At 44.9% G+C, this 22,026-nt stretch overlaps 1 protein-coding gene across 6 annotated transcripts in view; it reads right to left on the bottom strand.

Annotated features, from left to right (window-relative positions):
* Window positions 1–5,883: 5,883 nt before the first annotated feature.
* Window positions 5,884–22,026, bottom strand: part of atp10d (ATPase phospholipid transporting 10D) — a 98,537-nt gene continuing 82,394 nt past the window's right edge. For all 6 annotated transcript variants that reach the window (XM_030116624.1, XM_030116627.1, XM_030116626.1 and 3 more), the window contains 8 exons: window positions 14,827–15,118; window positions 14,548–14,624; window positions 13,657–13,782; window positions 12,431–12,631; window positions 10,955–11,035; window positions 9,942–10,046; window positions 9,618–9,805; window positions 5,884–7,125 (listed from right to left, as the gene is read on the bottom strand). In XM_030116624.1, coding sequence (XP_029972484.1) covers window positions 6,942–7,125; window positions 9,618–9,805; window positions 9,942–10,046; window positions 10,955–11,035; window positions 12,431–12,631; window positions 13,657–13,782; window positions 14,548–14,624; window positions 14,827–15,118 — 1,254 coding nt within the window. In that variant the 3' untranslated portion in view covers window positions 5,884–6,941. The remainder of the gene's footprint in view (window positions 7,126–9,617; window positions 9,806–9,941; window positions 10,047–10,954; window positions 11,036–12,430; window positions 12,632–13,656; window positions 13,783–14,547; window positions 14,625–14,826; window positions 15,119–22,026) is intronic.

The raw sequence follows: 22,026 nt of genomic DNA, 5'->3' as shown, positions 1-22,026 counted from the left end.
CCAGCTCATTGAGTTGTTCTGAGGCTCCATGTTGCTGCTCTTCAGAGGAGATGCAAAAAGGAGAAACTCTTCCAACTGGCCACCTGAAGTACCCTTTCTCATGATTGGCTTCACCTGTGTGTGGAGGTCAAGGGTCAATGAGCTTACCAAACAAACTTTGTGTTCCAATAATTAGTGCTAAATGTTCTCAAATAAAAAACAACAACAAGGGTGCCCAGATTTATGCACCTGCCTACTTTTGTTTCAGTAATTTTCGCACACTTTCTGTTAATCCCATAAACTTCATTTCACTTCTCAAACATCACTGTTTTCTGCTATATGACGGATTTAACTGAAATTGCTGATCCCAACAACCAATGATTTATAAAGGAAAATCTTGAAAATGATCAGGGGTGCCTGAACTTTTTGAAACCACTGTATCAATTATTAGTGAAGCAAAAGGTAACACCTGATCTGGGAACAAATCAAAAATGTAATGGGTATCAACCACAGACTAAGGAACCAACTACAACTGAACATAAATGGTAAAATGATGCCAGAACCAACACAACTAGCCGTGGCCTTTAATGAATACTTTGTCAACTCCATGGCTGAAATTGCCCCGAATTTTCCTCAAACAGTTGTCAGTATTCTTAAAGTAAATGAAAGCAAGCCTTCTTCCAGCATTCAACCAAACTCTGAACCTATGATAGGGATGCCTAAATCTCTGAAAGAACATCTAATTTACACAATCACACAATCCATCAACCAGTCCATACTCCAGGGGATATTCCCAACAGCATGGAAAACTGCTATGTAACCCCCCTGAACATAGGTAACTACCGCCCGGTCAGTATTTCACCTGAGCTCTCAAAGGTTGCTGAGAAGTTTATATCAGAGCAGCTTGTTCTGTTTTAGAATAACGGCCCATTTACTCTTCACCCCATGCAGTTTGGCTTCAGGGCCCGTCATTCTGCAGAAACAGCTCCCTGCTTCTTTTTAGGGACAGTCAGAGTGATGGTTGACAGAGAAGGTGTTGTTGGCGCTGTGTTCTCAGATCTTCACAAAGCTTTCAACACAGTTAACCGACAAGTCTTCATTGCAAAACCGTCCATGTTCAACTTCTCCCAGTCTGCACCCAGACGGTTTGAGTCACCAGCCAGGCTGACTGTGTAACTAATATGAATTTCATAATAACGTTGCAAGATGTTATTCATTTATGTTTAAGGGGAAGAAGACATTTAGATGGGGGCTGCTGGCCAATATCAAACGATCCAATTGTGAACAAGAAAACCAATTGTTTGGGCAGGCCCAGCCCAACAAGATAAATGTGGAAGCTGGAAAGAACTAGGGAGCCACTCTGGTTGTTCCTCTGCATGAGCTAGGGACCAGCGTTCTGCAACAAGTCATCTCAGCCTTTTGTTTTCGCGAAATAAGAACAAAAAAGCAGGAGCAAACTCAGTACCTGGTCTCAACAGTTGGAATATTTAATAGAAAATTAATCTTACAACCTACATCAACTCATCTGAAATCAGTGTTTATTTGAAAGTGAAAATCATGGTAATTAAAACATCTCATACAAACATGGATAAGAATCAGGGTACTGGCAAGGACTGGCAGGACAGGACATCAGTACTTCATTCTTAATGATTGTAACATCCAGGCTACACTGTACCTTAAAGAACGTTTAGTACCATAACATCCTCACTAATGGTGCGCAGGCTCATTACACCTTCATTTCACTTTTACATAGTAGAGGCCCAAATTTGTCGATATGCCTCAAGCGTTGCCTGGAGTCCTCATCTTGGTGTGGTTGTTGGTGCGTCCAGTAGAGGGCAGTGCAGGTTGTTCGTCCGATGGTTTGCTGTGGACCAAACTTTCTTATTGAAACATACATGGCACAGGTTTGAAGGTTATTGCCGCATTGACTCTAAATAAAATGAATAATCATCCAAGTGCATTTTCATTTTCTTCTTAAGGTTACACATTTTCTGACAAAAAAAAAAAAAAAAAAAACAAAGAGCAGATTTTTTGTTTTCTCACCCGTCTCACAAAGATAGAGCAAAATTCAAAAGACTTCATAATCCCAAGCAGTGCAGGAGAGAGATGTCAGTGGACCACGTCATGCAAACGGGAGACATCATGTCAACATGTTCTTCAAATTTAAAGACTCGATTTTGTTTATTCTTTCTCCACCTGGCATGCTATTGTGCTACATCTGAACAGAATTTTTTGCATGGTGGTCTTCAGTGAGAAACAGAGACATTGGTTGAGGCAGTGGTTAGCGCTCCCTGAAATGCCGGTCAGGCCTTTCCTTCGGGATGTTCTTGTTTGTGTGTGTGTGTGTGTGTGTTGCATTAGCTGCTCACTGTGAAATGTGTGTGTGTGGTTGGTTTTCTCTCTGAGTTTACCCTGTGATGGACCAGAGACCTGTCATCCATAGCTAGCTGGGATTGGCTCCTGGGCCCCTCAACCATAGACATGATATAAGTAGACGCCACGTTGAGGGTGGAGAGGCGTGCCTAAAGCGCCGCCATCTGAGCACAGTGGACTGGAGCCGCAGCAGTGCATGTGTTTCTATGGAGGTAAGAAGCTTTCTTTTATCATAAAGTAGATTTATTCACTGAATTTCCTGCCGATTTCCAAACAGTTGGATTTGTTAAAAACGCCACGTGTGGCTCTGACACAGGATGCCTGGATGTTTTAAAAACAAAATCCAGCATAATATAACTGGAGAAGATCCCAGATTTTTTATCTCTCTTATGGATGTTCTAATTAAACTAGATACTGTAGACAGACACTGGCAAAGTGTAAATAAAGAATAACATGGAGAGAGCTGGTTGTTAAATAGTGAAATAAACCCCGACAGGGCAGATTGAATCCCTTCACTCTGCCTCCAGGTTCTTCACAGAAAATACAGCTGACTTTACATTATTACCTTGTTACTGCTGCTTCCAGCTGCTGACTGGAGGAATAACTAACTTGAGACCCTCTTTTGGCTGAAATACATTAAATACACTACAAATTGCCTAGTTCTGCTGATCATGTCTTCAAACAAGCCATGAAAATTATGAAATCATCACATTATTAATTTTGATAAATTTTGAGCTTTAAGATATTTTATTTACTCTGTTTTAGGTTTTTTTGTCAGGTTAAAATTGTAAAAATTGCAGGTTTTATTTTTCCCAGAGGAGGCTGACTTCAGTGGATGCTGAACCGGACCAAAAGAAGATGCTGGAAGAAGATTGGAGGAAGATCAGACTGAATCTGGATGAGAGACCCTGATGCTGGATGCCATGGCCAGAACTAAACATTATCAATAAACCAGTATTTTATAGTTCGAGTAGTTTATAGTAGGTTGTAGATATGCAGATGGTTTTAATGAGACAGATGCTGCTTCCAAGGCTTTACTGTTTTATCTATTTATCTTGTTGAAACTCAGTGTGAATCAAAATAATATCTAATAATTAAAGCTATAGTGCGTAACTTTTAAGTGTCTATGAACGTCCGTTTTAGCCAAGCCACTACTAGTGGAGATGACAAAATGCAGATTAAGCCGATCGGCTCCTCTAACATGTCGCGGGATTTTTCAGTATATATAATTATTGCTTTGCGTGTCGACCGGCGACATTCCCGCGCTGGCGCGCAGGAAATTACGCATTTTACGTCACAACAAGAAGGGAGGGGGAGGACGGGAGGGTCTCATAGCAACAGGCTCAGCTCACAGTGTCAGGCAGACCCAGGAAGCCACATGCGACTTCAGGGTTCAGTCCGGGCGCCGCCCGCGCTAAGTTTTGCAGCACCCGGACAACGGAGAGGGAAAAAAAAAAAAAGAAAACCTCTCAGACGGCGAACACCGGCAGCATTAGCAGCATTAGCGGCGTTAGCAGCCAGCAGCGTTAGCAGCAACACCACACGCTACCCCCCCCCCCCTTGCCAAACTCTTTTCCTGTAGGAAACACTGTACTTTGTGTGTAACACTTCGTTTTTCATCAAGAAGCTACTGGAGACCAACGGACAACAAATGATTTCTGCTGACCACCACTGGGTCTTTTCATCCACTAACCTGTCAGTTACACATTAGCAGGCACCTTGTCTCCTGTTCAATAAGCTATTTACATTTCTGTGGCAAAAAAAAGAAAACAATAATTACCTCTTCGAAAGAATCCCATCTTTTTTTTCACCAGCTGTCCTTATTCACGCAGAATAAAAACCGTTTCCAACTGTGATTCGCGCTGTGGAAACGCGAATCACCGTGGCAGATTGGGGGGAGGGGGGAGGGGGGGCACTGGGGACACCCGAGCGTACGTCATATGGAAGCGCCGGCTTTATTGTTGTAATAACGCAGAATTCCGCTAGAGGGCGACCGAAGTTACGCACTATAGCTTTAATATGGAAACAGCAATACTGCAACCATTAAAAGATAATAATAGCACTAATAATTAGATTAGTGATTGTAAAATTTAAAAATAATAATATTAAAGCCGCGTGCGTTAGTGCTTCACTCCCTGCTATTGCCGTCGACGTCTCGCGCTCGCTAAGTTGACATTAACGCCACACACTGCGGCCTTCAAAACATTACCACCCACTTTATTTGCTGTCAGTCAATCATGCACAAAATCACATGAATTTATGGAGTCATGATCTATCATGTCTGTCTTTGGGCTCCCATAGGTGGCGCTGTAGCACCTATCACAGTCATTCAGATATCAATGGAACCAACATCATGCATTATATAAGTGATCAAAAAGTCAAGTCAGTCGACAAAGTGTGTGGGTGTAGGGATGTTTATGTATATTCTGTTGGGGTCTTTGCGCCCCTGATGGAGATGAACTGGAATTGGTCAAAGATATTCTAGACATTTTTGATCAGTGTCCTCTGCCAGAATTTCATACAGAGTTTGAAGTGTGTATGTCAAAGTCAGGAGATTGAGGACGGGGGTAAGGGGGGGGGGGGGGTAAGGGGGGGGGGGGTCGTTCAGGCAGCCCAGAGTGGACTGGTGTGGCAGGAAAAGAAGGCATTTTTGTGGGCTTGTTATGGGGAGACTGAGCAACAGATCAAAAAAAGCTGGCTGATTATTGAAGGTCAGTGTGTGTAGATGCAGCCTGCTGAGTTTGGGCTCATTTGGTCCAAACTCCGAGGAGTTCAGTTCATTTGAATAATTGGAAGCCAAACATGTCCACATAGACAATGAATGGGTTTTAGAGAAGCCTCTAGAGTGAAAACCATGGAAGCTACAGGAAAGACTGATTGATTTTTCTGATCAGGAGGCCACAAAGGAATTTTCTGTCAAATATGAAAGAGATTGGTAAACGTATTTTTTTTAAATTGCAGTGTAATCTTTGCACACTCCCATAGGTGGCGCTGTAGCATCTATCACAGTCATTCATACATCAACATAATCAGCATCATGTTGTGTATAATTGATCAAAATTTCGAGACAGTCAGAAAAAGTATGTGCTTGTAAGAAATGTTTATGTATTTTTCGGGGGGTCTTGGCGCCCCCTGCTGGCCAACAGTTATAAATGCATCAAAATGGTAATATAATTTTCTGCTTGTCTTCAGGCATAAAATTTTCCTGCACAGTTTGGTTACTGTGGAAGAATGTTAATGTCTCAGGTCTATGGTAGGGGGCGCTACAGAGTTGAGTTGTATTAAACTTTATAATGCATTACATGAGGACCGTTATGGCACAGAACTGACTGTAATCTGAGTGTTCTGGGACAATGCCTGAGCTCCTGAGGGGCTGTCCAAATAACAGGAAGTGAAGGCGTTTTTCGACGGCGTGCTGTGAGGAGACCGAGCGACGTATAAAAAAAAGCTGGCTGATTATTTAAAGTCAATGTGTCCAGATGCAGTGTGCTGAGTTTGGGCTCATTTGGAAGAAAGGAAGTAAGAGTTCAGTTCATTTGAAAAATGAAAAGCGAAATGGTGGCGATTTTTGTATCCAAGATGGCCGCCTTCCTGTTGGTCCCACAGATTTGAGCCCAGAGAGTTTTCTGTTTGTCCCCTCATGCTCTGTCACTGCTGTGAATTTCGTGTTCCTATGTCAAAATATGCCCTCTCTGTGGGCCGTAGGGGTCTGACTGTAGGTGGCGCTGTTGAGCCAGTGTTGATCTGTCACTGTGGAGGTATACATTTTATCGAATTTTTCGCCGGGCCGGTCGCGTAGATACCAAAAAACCCCACATTCAGCTACGTTCAGGGGGTCAAAAATGCATTCTCGTGGGACAAAGAATAATAATAATACAGAAGAAACTGAGCAAGAACAATACCCTTCGCCGTTACACTACGTGTTACGCGATGGCTAATAACTAATTATAATAATTGTGATAATAGATATAACAATCTAATATGATAATGATCAGAATCATATAATCATAATAATAATGAAGAACAATATACATCCTTAAACCAGTTCTCTCAATAAAAATCTCAATCAGCCTGAACAGTATGAGTTCATTTCATTCTCTTTATGTCTGTGTGTCCTCCATGTGTGATGTTTATAATAAACTGAAAAAGAGAAGTTGAAAACTGATCGATTTATGATCACATTTATAATGAGACAGATCATTCCTTAATGTGCTGTGGAACCCATGTCCACCGTGCCAAGATGGCCGCCACGCAGGCGTCGGCTCCACTCCTCAGCAGCGTGGACGAGGGTCTCCGTATGCGACGTCTGTGCCCTCAGCAGCATACAGCACTATAGAAGGTGGATGGATGGAACTCGGTGACAGTTCGTCACATCAGTTGAGGATATTTACATTTTCACGTATCACATGGCAGCAACTTGCCATTTGTTCAGCCAGCCTCTTTTGCCATTATCATCCTGGATTTTGATGTGATGATGAGTTTCTACAGTTTCTGTTTTAATCTGAAATCAAAATCATCAGTGCAGTTGATGCAGTCGGGTTTCCCATCCCTCAGGGCCAGGCGCAGTGGGAACGGGGAAGAGTCTGGGCTCAGGCCACGCTGGGCTCCAGGGCAGGGTTGTCGGCACTCACTAGTAGCCTGCCGTCTCTGGCCCGCTCCCAGCTCCAGGTCTGCACTGTTCTGTGGAACTTGTCTGAATCCACTTGGACCCTCTGAGAGGATGCCAGGCGTGGAGGCGGGTGCATGGTGTTATGCAGAACTCGAAGCAGCAGCCTATCGAAAACATCACAACTGTTAGTCCTGCAAGACTTTCTGCAGCCACAAGGCACATGGAGAGATGCCAACAACAACTGCACCATCTTTCTGAACCTCTCCAACAACGTTCACTTCGGCTTTTTCAGCCACGGCACCTCTGAGAAAATCACAAATAAAACCTTCAAAATGTCAGTTCAGAGGAGAAAAGGTCTTCACTCCAGGCCATGAACATATCTTCCAGGATCAGGGGCCTCGTTTATAAAACACGGCGTAGAAAACAAACGATAAGTCTACCCAGGCCAACGCTGGTGTATGCCAAGCAAAAGTCAGAAACATAAAATGGAGCATGGAGAGCTGCACAGGTGGACTGACCTCATGTCCCACCCTGGACACGCCCACTTTCTGCCATAAATGTTCAATATAAAATACCTCCTGAATATTGCACCTGCTGATCAGTGGAGTTTTACAATCAATGGTGGCCGAGAAGACATGGAACATTTGATGTGGAGTGAAACAGAAAGCGCTTCTTCTGTTGACCCTGACAGCGTCCAGTGAGCAGAGATGCTGGTTTACCGCTCGTAAAGTCAGCTGGAGTGATATGAAGGGAGAGAAAATAGTGCCAAGCGTTTACAAGGTCTGACTTTTTTGTGGACAACGGTTTGTGATGCAAATATATCACTCTTTCGAACACATATTGGTTTGAGAAGAAAAACGCTTTATTTTGGTGACCCCAGCAGACCTGCCGGACTACTTTCGTCTGGACCAAAACTGGACAGGATCTCTGCTCACTGGACGCTGTCAGGGGTCAGGGGTCAGGGGTCAGTCTGTATGAATGCACACCACTGCTGACGGGGTGCCGTACAGATTCATGTCAAAAATCCTGAACTATCCCTTTAAAGTTTCCTCTGCAGAAGGTATTTCACTGCTGTGGAACTCTGTGTTTAGATATCAGCTCAGATTATTGAAAGAACAAGTATGGATTGTTATGATCACGATTTGATTGGCAAAGATGTCTGGGTGACATTTCAACCTGCCTTCAGGTACTAGCCTGGTTTTTCTGCACATATACTGATCATTCAACAGTTTTACTTACGCAAACCAAAGGAAAATATATTTACCAGTATTTAAGTGTATTGCAAAACAGTAAACCCTCTAATGAGGGGACACCCCAAAATCCAAGAGGTAGTGTCCCTTGGAGACGTGTCTCCTCTTGACAGAGGCACACTGAGGATAAAATGGAGGACAGGCTTAAAATGAGCTGGAGCTCATCGTTGAAAATGAATGGCCAAAAATAGCAGTGGAGACATGAAACAAGCTGCTCAGTAATCCTAGGAGGAGTCTGACTGCTGTATAGAAGAAGCTTCATGAACTACTGTCTTTATTTTCTGGAGCCACTATTGAGAGTTGTGTGAATAATGCTGGACATGACACTTTTTGTTCAAATGTAAATAAAAGCTGAAAAATTATTTTTTGAATGATGGTGCTTCTAGAACATCATCTTATTAACCTTTGAACAAAGCCTGTATCATTTCTGCTCAAACAAGCTTCTGGTTGAATAGAAGTCATTTGAAGCCTAAATTTACCTGGAATAAAAATCATTTTGGGCTCAAACAGTGTGTCTGCATCCACAGGACATCATGAGAACAACTCAAAACAATGAGGTTCATATGCCAGGCCTCCAGGTGGCGCTGTAACTCTGAGTGAACAGAAAGTCACTGGAGAAGCTCCACACTCCGCTTCCACACTATGAGGAAACAACACAGGAATCTGAGGCCTCATTAAAGCAAAGAGCTTCGGGAGCTTCTGCAGGACTCTGGAGACGGACTGGAGAAATGGACTCTGAGCGTAATTTGACTGTTTTCCTGTCAGATCAGACTGGCAAGGTGTCGCTCTGTGAGGTGTGTTGACTTAAAAAGCATGTCTGTGTACAGAGATTCATCAAATTTATCAAAATAAAGAGAGGCCATTGTCAGGCAGCCCGATTAATACAACTAGAGCAACATGTCATGTAGAATAGAGCAAAAGCTTTTATTTTGGTAGACAGCTGATATGTAACCATAGCACTGCAGCAGGAAACACTTTAGATCAGGAAACGTCTTTAACACCACTGCTGGTTGAGTCCTGACACCACAGTTCTCTGGAGAACATGGGGAACCTGAAGAGTCCTGACACCACAGTTCTCTGGAGAACATGGGGAACCTGAAGAGTCCTGACACCACAGTTCTCTGGAGAACATGGGGAACCTGAAGAGTCCTGACACCACAGTTCTCTGGAGAACATGGGGAACCTGAAGCGTGGGGATCCTGACCAGCACTGAGCTGCAGACTCTTAACAGCTCAGTAAAGTCATCATGAGTAGAATGCGATGTCATGGTCGATAAATGAGGCCCCAGGTCTCCTTTCATGACCTCTGTGCTTGATGTACAACAGAATTCTGGAGTATGTTCTGATCATTTACTCAGTTCCGGTCATAACTCTGCATATGTGGTGAGTATTTCAGACGGTGAGTACCTGGGTAACAGAGCTGTCACAGTAGTGAGAGCACATATGATGTAGAAGAGAGGTTGAGACATCTGGAGTGTTTCCACCCCCAGTGGGTTGGTTGGGGGGCTGCAGCTGACACAATACACGCTGAAGAACAGCACAAAGACGACGTAGGAGCCAGCACTGAGCAGCAACACCAGACCGTGAATCCATGTCTACACAACACACAGGAGAAACACAGCACGCTCTATTTTCAATGAACACGACGGACATAAAGGTCACTCACTTTCTCAGTACACAAAGTACAAAGCCATTGACCGAAAGGGAAGTTTTTGAGACGCAGAGTCTGACCAGGATGTTGCTCTCAATGACTTGGTGCAGCAGAATGATGAGAAGCGCTGAAGCATTGATTGGAGAGCCAAAGGACAGTTCTCCAACATCCGATCCTGCCAGCGCCTAAAAAGAATATCACCACAATGTCACTGTGAGCAAACAGCAGGACTTCAAGACATAGAGACTGCAACCTACAGCTTCAATATGGCTGAGGGGTAGCTCAAGGGTCATCCTTGCAATTATTAACTTACATGAATGCTAGCAGACTCGGAGTTTACAGCTGAAAACCATATATGCCACAGCAACATTCAGTCACATGACTTACAGTAAACCCCTCCCAACACATCATCAGCAGGGTAAAACTGACTGGTCTAACCCAGCTGCCACGCTCTCTGAGAGGAATGTCAACCAACTCAACAAGTTTGAGGGTGGCTTGTTAAAAACACAGGACGTACAAAGTAAAACAAATTTTTGATTCTCAATATTTTTTTCTCTCTGCCAACCCCATAAACTCCCCCATCCACCCCAGGATCGCCAGTGACATCTCTCAACCCTGTTCCCCTTTTCCAGTCTCCTGTCTTGGGCTCATTCTGCCAGACTGTTGAACACTGTCAATGCTAAACTCTAAGTATCTAATTGCTCGTGCGCCCCCGCAATTCGGAGACAGAAAAAAAAAAGGCTTAATAAACTTTAATACTAAATGACAACGTACTGACAATGCATCTGCTTAATTTTCTCTAAATAATCTGTAATAAAGGAGCAGATAAACAATCTGTAGTGCTGGAAAAGCTTCTTGAGGATGCGTGGATCAGTGGCCTGCATGAAACGCTCTGCTGAGCCCAGAAAGCAGCATGGGAGAAAGCCTGTGTGCATTGGTGGCGAGCGGACAGCATGGACGCGCCGTAAGTCCTGGACTAACAGAAAAATTGACAGATCTATCTATCTATCTAGCTATCTATCTATCTATGTAGTTCTGTTTCAAATTCATTCTACCATTACGACAGAAGTGACAAGTTGCTGCGAGAACTTACAAAGTAAGGCACAAAGAAGCAAACAAGGCTTTGGTAAAAACCATCCAGGACTGTGATCCAGAACATCTGAGGAGAGAAGAGCTGTAAGAGAAACACAAATCTCTGTGAGTGTCTCTTTACAGACTTAAAATCACTTCATAGTGGCACGGTTTACCTTAACACGATCCATTGGAACCATCAAAATATGAAACATATCTGAGGATTTTAATAACTGGTGATTTTAACCTGCACGTTGATAATACCTCAGATTCAATGTTCTGAGAATTTTTAAATATTTTTAACTGTTGAACACCCGGGACCTGGTTCTAACCCACATTAGACCTGGAACTAACTATCTCTGGGGGACGTCATCAGGAGACAGAGCATCTGTTTCCATGGTTACTCTGATGATAATCAGCTGTACATCAGTTTTCATAGTTACACTGATGATACGTCTTATCACAGGAAGCCATTAGAAATGACTCTTTACTTTAAAGGAATACTCTGAAGATTTTGGACCCACGCCCTATCCCGATCATTTACAGAGTGAGATAAGCTCATAAATACCTTTTTTGTGTCCGTTGGTCCAGTGCCTGGCTAACAGCTGTTAGCATCGTAGTTAGCTTAGCTCAACTACGGCAGGTGAAGAGGAAACAGAGCCAGACTGAGAAAGTGGACAAAATCCTCCTTCCAGTGGTCCAGGGGACGGCGTATTAGCACGCGAAGTAAATCCGAATGGTTATGAAACATTTTAAAAGACGTGTTTTCTTTTCAATCAATTAAAATAGTGTTTTGATAGACCTGCACAAGCATAGTGCGCTGCGGAAGGATATACCTGCGCACAGCGGCTGAGTCTATGCTTCTACTGCTGTGCTCTGGTATATCCTTCCGCGGAGCACTGCGCATGCTCAGGTCTGTGTATCAAAACATTATTTTAACGGATTGAAAAAAACCCCCACGTCTTTTAAAATGCTTTATAACCATTCGGATTTACTTCGTGTGCTAATACGCCGTCCCCCTAAGGTAGTAGCCTCGTGAGAACAGGCTGTTGGAAGGTTTAAAGATCAGTTTTTGTAAGGTCCTGCAATTTTTGCAAACTCCTCAATTTCATCACATAAATTGCATGAATATCTTGTATAGGCCTATTCCACTGCATTTTTAAAGAAAACGAGCTGCATAATCAGGGATTTTTGCCCACACCGATCAAAAAAAATCAGCACATATTCCAAAAACAGTAAGCAAGACAGAGTGGTGATTTCACAACAACACAGAGCCACACAAACAAGAGGAATAGAGAGTGATGATGAAGGAGAAGAGCAGCTGGCTGAAGCCTCCAGAAGGCAAGCAGAGGAGCAGATGAAACTGCAGCGTGAGAGAAATGATCGCTGGAGTCAAACCAACGAGGCAGCAGGTATCTGTGAGTGTGGCTGAGAACACTACTGACTGCATGACAGTGTGTGTGTGTGTGTGTGTGTGTGTGTGTGTGTGTGTGTGTACCTTGCAGGCCTGGGGAGTCCGGTACAGCTCAGGTTGCCCCATCAGAGTGTCTGCAGCTGTGTTTTGATCAAGGATGCCATAGATGAGGGGGGGAATGGCAGTGAAGATGAGGTTAAAGAGGATGAGCACCCAGGAGTTGGTCATGACGCTTCCAGAGAAACCGCAGAAGAACTGGTACCAGAACAACAGATTTACAAACATCTGAAAACATGACAGAAGACACAGACTGCAATGAGGACAGCCAATCACAACATCTGTTTGAGAACATCTGCTCATACAGTACATGCAACCAAGGATGTATGCATAGTTCTATGAAGCTACAAAAATACAATTACCATCCATTTTTTATTTCAATCTTTTCATTTTAATATCAAATGAATGCTAGCCTATGGGCCACAATTTGTGCCCTCAAATTCTTAAAAATGACATGTTTATTTCAAAATTACTTCAAAAAGTTGATTACTTAGTTTATTCAATTAGCTGTCATGATAAGTAGTGCCAACCCTGTGGTAGACTGTGGTAGACTCTTTCAGTTTTAGGAAATAACTTTTCATCCTACTTAGTGATCTTATTTTGGTTCTGCAGGAAGTCTCCACCTCAGGGTGCGGCTCTGCAGATGTAAAACTGTTGGGTTTTCTCTGTAAAAGTGCCTACAAATGACTGTTTTACCTGGTACTATATAAAGCTGAATTGACTTTAAATTGTATTAGTCGATCTACCAAAATGACTAATCCCTGGATAAAAGGCTTCAAAATGGCTAAAATCATGAGAAAGGTGAAAGAGAGAATGAAAAATAGCAACGATGCCAAAATGGCTGAATATATATATATATATATATATATATATATATATATATATATATATATATATATATATATATATATATATATATAAACATTTAAAAAATCATTCACTGTGATATCCACACTTTAATGTTCCATATTTTGTGGCTCCAGATGAATTTTACTTGGGTTTAGGTCATAAAGGGTGAAGACTTCAGATCTGAGCAAAGACATTAAGACAAAAATAACACACCCACATGACATTTACCAAACCACAGCGGTGGCTGTCCGTGTATGTTCACTGTATTAATAAATATCAGCGCTATCAGTGAAGTACAAAACAATGTTTTTTGAGTGACTATAAATAGTTCTTCAAAGTCTGAGCAAGGCATTTGATTGAGGAGAGTTTCTGAACATTGTGGAGAGGAGATGAAAACTTCTCACCACATTTTTATAGATGAAGTAAAGGATCATGTGAGTGAGACGGGAGTAACACCAGTGACCGTGGACCAACAGCAGCTTACTGAGGTGTTTGAACCGGGAAATGGCAAAGTCACTGGACATCACGGCCTGGAAAAATACATTTATATGGGAAACAAAAATCAACAGTGATCCTGCTGAGCTTCAAATTAGCCTGCAGCACATATTCTTTCCACTTTAGTGTACCGTATTGGCCCGAATGTAAGACGATATTTTTTTTCAGAAACTGCATTCTCCAGAAAGCGAATGAAGCGTCACAGTGACAATGATGAGAAATGGAGGAACGTGACCATCTGGAACGAAGGGGCTAAAACGCTAGACAAGTGAGCAAACAACAGAGAAGTTCAAACTGATGGTTCAACGCCGCAGAGTCAACAAACTACTGCCAAGCCGCCAAGATATGTTAGACTGAATTATTAATGCTCATGAAGTTGAATAGAACTTGAATTTGATGGTTATAAAGTTATTTACATCATTAATGCAGTTATTGAACCTTTGAGGTTCTCATTTGTTGCTTCTTCACTGAGTCGCAGCCTCAGATTCTGAGAAACAGAATATAGTTTTTTATTTAACGCTGCAGTAACAGTTCTTGATCTTAAATCACTTGAAATGTTATCTCTGTTGTGAGTTTTCCTAGAATAATTGTACAATAAAAAAAAATTGTTTTGTGAGTAACCTTATTGTCTTCAACATATTTTTATTTTCACAAAATGATATTTGAAAAACAGGGGTTGTCTTATAATCAGAGTCGTCTTATATCTGGACCAATACGGTGATTAAAGTGAGGCAGTTTGAGGAAACAGAGAAAATCTTTACATGTGACTTTTATCTCAGTGAGGTTTCACCATCTATTACCTGCATTCCTTCCTGTCCGGAAATCCCAATCCCCACATCAGCCACCTGAATCATGCTCACATCATTGGCTCCATCACCTGAACAAACCAAAAGGAACCATTCTGTCATTTAAACCATGTTCAGAGGCCTGTCATGTAAAAGCCAAGGCAATTTACAGCCAGAGCACATGAGAAAAATAAATAAAAAACGCCCTTCTTTAACTTCTATCTTTATACTACTGATCAGTGTTTCTCCAACAAACAGGAACAGTTGCTTAAAGCCTGCAGGCGTTGTCCTCACCCACAGACAGCGTCATGACACCCAGCTGGGTCCGAATCAGCTGGACCACCTGACTCTTCTGCAGAGGAGTGGAGCGGCAGCAGATCACCGCCCGGCAGGCACAGCTCAGCTCCAGGAAGCTGCCGCTCACTTCCTCCTGTAGAGCCCAGTCCAGAGTCAGACCATCGATAATGAGAATAAAACCAGCCACTCTGCCTGAGGAGGACTCCTGTCCTCCAGGGACCTCTGTCCAGCTGTCCGTACGGCACTGTGCTTCCACTTTGAGCTCCTCCAGTAGAGGTCCACAGGCATCCTGAACAAAATGTAAGAGAAGGCTACATTCAATTCAGCTTTATTCCTATTTAACCAGATACAACATAATCATTTCCAGACACTTCTACAGAGAAAACCCAACAGATCGACATGAGCAAGCATAAGCAACTGAGGAAAGAAAAAAACTCATTTTTCAAAAGAAAGAAACCTGCAGAACCAGGCTCAGAGGAGGAGAGCCGTGGAGAACCAGGCCTCTTAGGACACTTTCACACACCAGGATAAGCCCGGGGGTGGGGGGGCACTTTTAAGAGTGGACCAAACCGCCTGGACAACGTCCAAAAGCATGATGAAAGACAAATCCAGCTCATTGACTGGTCTGGACTAAAGGCAGAAATCCCTCCCTTGTAACTGGCACGTCACAAGCAATCGCAATATATAATCTTCAATGGGTGCCTGCACTCCTCCACGTCTACCCACGGTTCATTTTCAAGTTTTTGCTTTCTCCTTTACATTGCGTCTTTGAATGTGTGTTGTTGTTAACTTTGTGTATAACCCAAATGCACTGCGCTTTATGATCTCTTGGTCTGCTGGAATGTCCACTTTTCTTTCACAGTCTGCGAATCATGGTTTGGATTCGTATACACAGCCCAGAGGTTATTTTGCCTACCTTGACATGTTTCGGCTGCCAAGCTGCAGCCTTCCTCAGAAGTGTCCAGTGGCAGCCGAAACATGTCAAGGTAGGCAAAATAACCTCTGGGCTGTGTATACGAATCCAAACCATGAATACAAAAAAAGGCCTAATGAACCTTATCGGACTAGTCTGTGAATCAGTTCACCGTTTACTTGAACAAAGACCCACGTCTCTGAGCAGAGCAAAGTTCCCTTCTTTGGTCCAGACCAGAGTCCAAGGAGCTTTAATACCAGCACAAACATTCTGGACTCTCCCTGAAAAGAACTGGTCCAACCCAACAGTGCAGGGATCTATTTCACAAAGCAGGTTTTAAGAAAACTCTGTGTTGAATAACCCGGAAATGAAGGAAACTCTGAGATTTCCATTCCACAAAGGGAGAGAACTCAAACCAGAGACAGAGGAGTAACTCCAGCCTGTTCCACCAGGAGAGGGAACTGAAACTGTGGTCAGTCACCGCAGTAACACACTCTGTGACTCTAACCTGGTCGGAAGCAGGTTTTTCTCAGTCAACCCTGAAGTTTCTCTCTGGCTCCGCCCCCTTTCAGCCACAGCCGCTGCTCTATTTCCTCATTCATTCAGTCAGCTGGCGAGTTTTTGTGTAGCTGTCAAAATGTCATGTCCTTTTCTCAGCGATCCTGCAGATGAAGGAGCAGCATCACTGCAGCGTGAACTGAATATTCATCGGGAGATTATTTACAGACCGCGCATAGATGTTTTGGCGTTTCCAGACAGTTATCTTTTTGAACGCTACCGCTTCACGTCTCAATCCATGCGCTACATTCACAATCTTTTCCGTCCATATTTTGCAACATAACCAAACTTAGTCGCGCACTCACATCCCAGCAGATATTGTGTGTTGCGCTGCGGTTCTTCGCAAATGGGAGTTTTTTATATAACACTGGAGATGCAGAGCACTGAGGAGTTTAAATCACCACCATCATTACCACCACAGCAAGTAAAAGACATGACACACATTTCATTTTGTCTTCTTTATTTTCTACAAAAATAAATAAATAAATAAAGGGTTTAGTTCATGTTCCAATAGTGAACATAATTCACTGTGACCATGAACCCACCTGCAGCTTCTGCTCCAGTGTCTCAATTTCCTATTTCGTCTTCTTCATCTGGAGGTCCAGATGCTGCTGTTCTTTAAGGGATTTCTCTATCTTGTTAAGTGGATTTTGTAAATGTCTTTGACTGGTAACTGGGAATACATAGAGGACATTAAATGATCCAGCTGCACATGAACTGAATGAAATGAGCCTCTGGTGTTTACTGAACATCATCTCACAGTGTTGATCTGTGATGTGGAAGTTGAGGGACCATCCTGCTGCTGACCAGCCATGATCTGTTAAAAAGGAGGACAATTTGAATGTTTCAGTGTCGCCTAAATGTCAAGCTCTATGTTCCACAGGAGTATTCAGAGTTTTAATGGGAAGAGAACAATCAGTGACGTACCTCGATATGACTTTCTGGATCCTCTGTGAAGGCAGCAAACACGGTTTCATCCTCCTCATCCTGGATAAATGACATTTTTTAGTATATTTGCGTATATTTTTCCAAACTAACATTTGGCAAAAACATTTTGAGTATTTCCTCCTGACAGTTTCAAGGTTCTCCCTCTGGAAGTGCCACCTTATCGTGGTGGGGGAGTTTGAGAGCCTGCATGATCCCAGGAGCTATGTTGCCGGGGGGGCTTTATGCCCCCCAGTAGGGTCTCCCATGGCAAACAGGTCCTGGGTGACGGGCCAAACTGAGAGCAGTTCAATAGCCCCTATGCAGAGAAAAAAAACAAAGGTAGTTACGTCGCCTGGCATGGCGTAGCCGGGGCCCCACCCTGGAGCCAGGCCTGGGGTTGGGGCTCGTAAGCGAGCGCCTGGTGGCCGGGCCTTTGCCTCACCACCCACCGAGGGAACCGGAGGGGCCGGGTAAAGTGTGGATTGGGTGCCAGCCGACGGCAGGGTGCCCGGTGACCCGATCCTCAGACACAGAGACTAGCTTTGAGACATGGAATGTCACCTCGTGAGCGGGGAAGGAGCCTGAACTTGTGAGGGAGGTTGAGAGGTACCGGCTAGATATAGTCGGGCTCACCTCCACACATAGACTAGGCTCTGGAACCCTCCTCTGGAGAAGGGCTGGACTCTCCACTGCTCTGACGTTGCCCGCGGTGAGAGGCGGCGGGCTGGTGTGGGTTTGCTTATAGCCCCACAGCTCAGCGCCAGGTGTTGGAGTTCTCCCCAGTGAACCAGAGGGTCTCATCCCTGCGCCTTCGGGTCGGGGACAGGTGCCTCACTGTTGTCTCGGCTTACGGGCCGAGCAGCAGTGCAGAGTACCCGGCCGTCTTGGAGTCCCTGGGAGGGGTGCTGGACTGTGCTCCGACTGGGGACTCCATGGTTCTACTGGGGGACTTCAACGCCCACGTGGGCAGTGACAGTGAGACCTGGAAGGGGGTGACTGGATCGCACGGCCTCCCTGATCTTAACCCGAGTGGTGTTTTGTTGTTGGACTTCTGTGCTAGTCACAGTTTGTCCATAACAAACACCATGTTTGAGCACAGGGGGGTCCATCAGTGCACTTGGCACCAGGACACCCTAGGTCGGAGGTCGATGATCGACTTTGTTGTCGTGTCATCTGACCTCTGACCTCGTGTTTTGGACACTCGGGTTAAGAGAGGAGCAGAGCTGTCGACCGATCACCACCTGGTGGTGAGTTGGATTCGCTGGTGGAGGAGGAAACCTGACAGACTTGGCAGACCCAAATGCGTTGTGAGGGTCTGCTGGGAACGTCTGGTGGAACCCTCTGTCAGCAGGGTTTTCAACTCCCACCTCCAGGAGAGCTTCTCTCACGTCCCGAGGGAGGCTGGGGACATTGAGTTTGAGTGGACCATGTTCTCCACCTCCATTGTCGAAGCAGCTGCCTGGAGCTGTGGTTGTAAGGTCTCTGGTGCCTGTCGTGGCGGCAACCCCCGAACCCGGTGGTGGACACCGGAAGTAAGGGCTGCCGTCAAGCTGAAGGAGTCCTATCGAGCCCTATTGGCTCATGGGACTCCCGAAGCAGCTGACAGGTACCGGCAGGCCAAGCGAACTGCAGCCCGAGCAGTTGTGGAGGCAAAAACTCGGGTCTGGGAGGAGTTCAGGGAGGCCATGGAGGAGGACTATCGGTCGGCCTCGAAGAAATTCTGGCAAACTGTCCGGCGCCTCAGGAGGGGAAAGCAGGTCTCCGCAAACACTGTTTACAGTGGAGGAGGAGCTGCTGACCTCAACTGGGGATATTGTTGGACGGTGGAAGAAATACTTCGAGGACCTCCTCAATCCCGTCACCACGTCTTCCGTGGAGGAAGCAGAGGCTGAGGTCTCAGAGATGGACTCGTCCATCACCCAAGCTGAAGTCACTGAGGTGGTCGGTAAGCTCCTTGGTGGCAAGGCACCGGGGGTGGACGAGATTTGCCCTGAGTACCTTAAGTCTCTGGATGTGCAGGGACTGTCTTGACACGTCTCTGCAACATCGCTTCACGGTCAGGGACAGTGCCTCTGGACTGACAGACTGGGGTGGTGGTCCCCCTGTTTAAAAAGGGGGATCGGAGGGTGTGCTCCAACTATAGGGGGATTACACGCCTCAGCCTCTCTGGAAAAGTCTATTCCAGGGTACTGGAGAGAAGGATTCGACCGATAGTCGAACCTCGGATTCAGGAGGAACAATGCGGTTTTCGTCCTGGTCGTGGAACAGTGGACCAACTCTATACCCTCCATAGGGTGCTCGAGGGTTCGTGGGAGTTCGCCCAACCAGTCCACATGTGTTTTGTGGACTTGGAGAAGGCGTTCGACCGCGTCCCTCGTGGTGTCTTGTGGGGGGTGCTCCAGGAATACGGAGTCCGGGGCCCCTTGTTAAGGGCCGTCCGGTCTTTGTATGACCGGAGTAGGAGTCTGGTCCACATTGCCGGCAGTAAGTCGGACCTGTTCCCGGTGCATGTTGGACTCCGGCAGGGCTGCCCTTTGTCACCGGTTCTGTTCATCATTTTTATGGACAGAATTTCTAGGTGCAGCCAGGGGTCGGAGGGGGTCCGGTTCGGGAACCACAGGATTTCATCTCTGCTTTTTGCAGATGATGTTGTCCTGTTGGCTTCATCGAACCTGGAGCATCATGCACTGGGGCAGTTCGAGTGTGAAGCGACAGGGATGAGGATGAGCACCTCCAAATCTGAGGCCATGGTCCTCGACCAGAGGAAGGTGGCCTGTCCTCTCCAGGTCGGTGGAGAGACTCTGGCCCAAGTGGAGGAGTTTAAGTATCTTGGGGTCTTGTTCACGAGTGGGGGACGGATGGAGGTGAGACTGACAGGCGGATCGGTGCAGTGGCTGCAGGGATGTGGCCGTTGTATTGGTCCATTGTGGTGAAGAGGGAGCTGAGCCGAAAAGCAAAGCTCTCCATTTACCGGTCAATCTACGTTCCCACCCTCACCTATGGTCATGAGCTTTGGGTCATGACCGAAAGGACAAGATCCCGGATACAAGCGGCTGAAATGAGCTTCCTCTGCAGGGTGGCTGGACTCCCTTAGAGACAGGGGGAGGAGCTCAGTCACCAGGGAGGAGCTCGGAGTAGAGCCGCTACTCCTCCACATCCAGAGGAGCCAGCTGAGGAGGCTCGGGCATCTGGTTAGGACGCCTCCTGGATGCCTCCCTAGGGAGGTGTTCCGGGCATGTCCCACTGGGAGGAGACCCCGGGGAAGACCCAGGACAGGCTGGAGAGACTATGTCTGTCGGCTGGCCTGGGAACGCCTTGGGATCCTCCCAGAGGAGCTGGAGGAAGAGTCTGGGGACAGGGAAGTTTGGGCATCCCTGCTGAGACTGCTGCCCCCGCGACCCGGCCCCGGATAAGCGGTAGAAAATGGATGGATGGAGTTCCAATGTTGGCTGTAGCATAAAGGGGCTCCAGCAGGCAGATAGAACCTTCACAATCTGGGCCAAAAGAAGAAAAGGACATGAAAAACAAAACAGATATTTGCATCAATAACATTTTTAAAAAATTATACTCAAATAATGGATAATAATATAATATTAGATTAAATAGGATTAATTATTTGTCATAACATGATATAGGTTTGTGACATAAAACAACTGCACAGTCCATCAGCCACTGGTATTTATGCTACTTTACAATGTTAAACATGCTTAAAATGATGTCCCTCAATGAGATTGTGCCGAGGTCTTTTGAACAATGTTTTTATATTTCATCTTTAGCTGCTGCCATGTGGCTTCTTCCCCGTGGGATTACAACTAAATGAAATACCTTAACTGGTGACCATTCAAACAGTTTCCCTGTAATAATATTTAATATTTAATGATATTCTGATATAAAGGGCTACATTTAAACTTACTCATTGACACGGGCAGCAATTTTCTGTCACGCCACCTCCCTCTCTTTCGCTGCTGCAGCGTGTTGCATTTTTTTCGAAAAATGTGTTCCAGCTTCTATATGTCGCTCTCCGCTTCTCTGTTGCCATGGTGACTCGTGGAATCGGCGCTCCATTGATGCTGGCTTTTTATAGTTGTCGTGTACATGCTTAACTCCAGGTGAAACTACTTGAAGTTGAGTAATCTAACTCAAATCAGCTGTTGTGTAACCGAAAATCCAGCGTTTTCCCTTTCAGAGTAGATCAACACAGAGTTCAGGATTAATCTCAGAGTTTTTTCAACCTGCTTGGTGAAATAGACCCCTGGTATGAAAGTACTCATGAGCAACTTTACACATATCTCTGTTCTCTAGTCTCCTTTGAGCAGTTCAATGTGTATCCCAGACAAGATGGAGATGAGTTGTTGAATGTCAAAGCTGGAAGAGGTTGCCAGATCCGACGCTCTCTCCCCCCAAACACGTATGAAACCCGTTTAACTCAACAGAAAGCAGTCCAAACCGCCATCTGTGTTGAAAATGCAACGTTAAAACTGTAAAAACTGTATTTGTATCTTAAAAAAAACACATCATAAACACATAACCAATTCATCAACCCATCCGACGTGTTCAAAAAAGAAGCTTGATTTGGCAGAAACCAGCCCAATCTGGCAACACAAAGCCTCCGGTCAGAGAGCTGTTTTGTACAATTTTGGTGTTGTTTGACTTTCCTGCAGTAACGAAGTACAAAATAGTTCATTCTTCTAATGCGCATAATAACTACATTGTTCTGTATTCTACCAGAAGAAGTAAAAAAATAGCACATTAAGGAAAAAATACGACACGGATTTTATTTTGAAATCACTTATTTTGGA

This window comes from Salarias fasciatus, chromosome 19 (genome assembly GCF_902148845.1).
Source record: "Salarias fasciatus chromosome 19, fSalaFa1.1, whole genome shotgun sequence".
NCBI classification, from domain to species: Eukaryota; Metazoa; Chordata; class Actinopteri; order Blenniiformes; family Blenniidae; genus Salarias; species Salarias fasciatus.
This window is presented reverse-complemented; position numbering and strand designations above follow the sequence as displayed.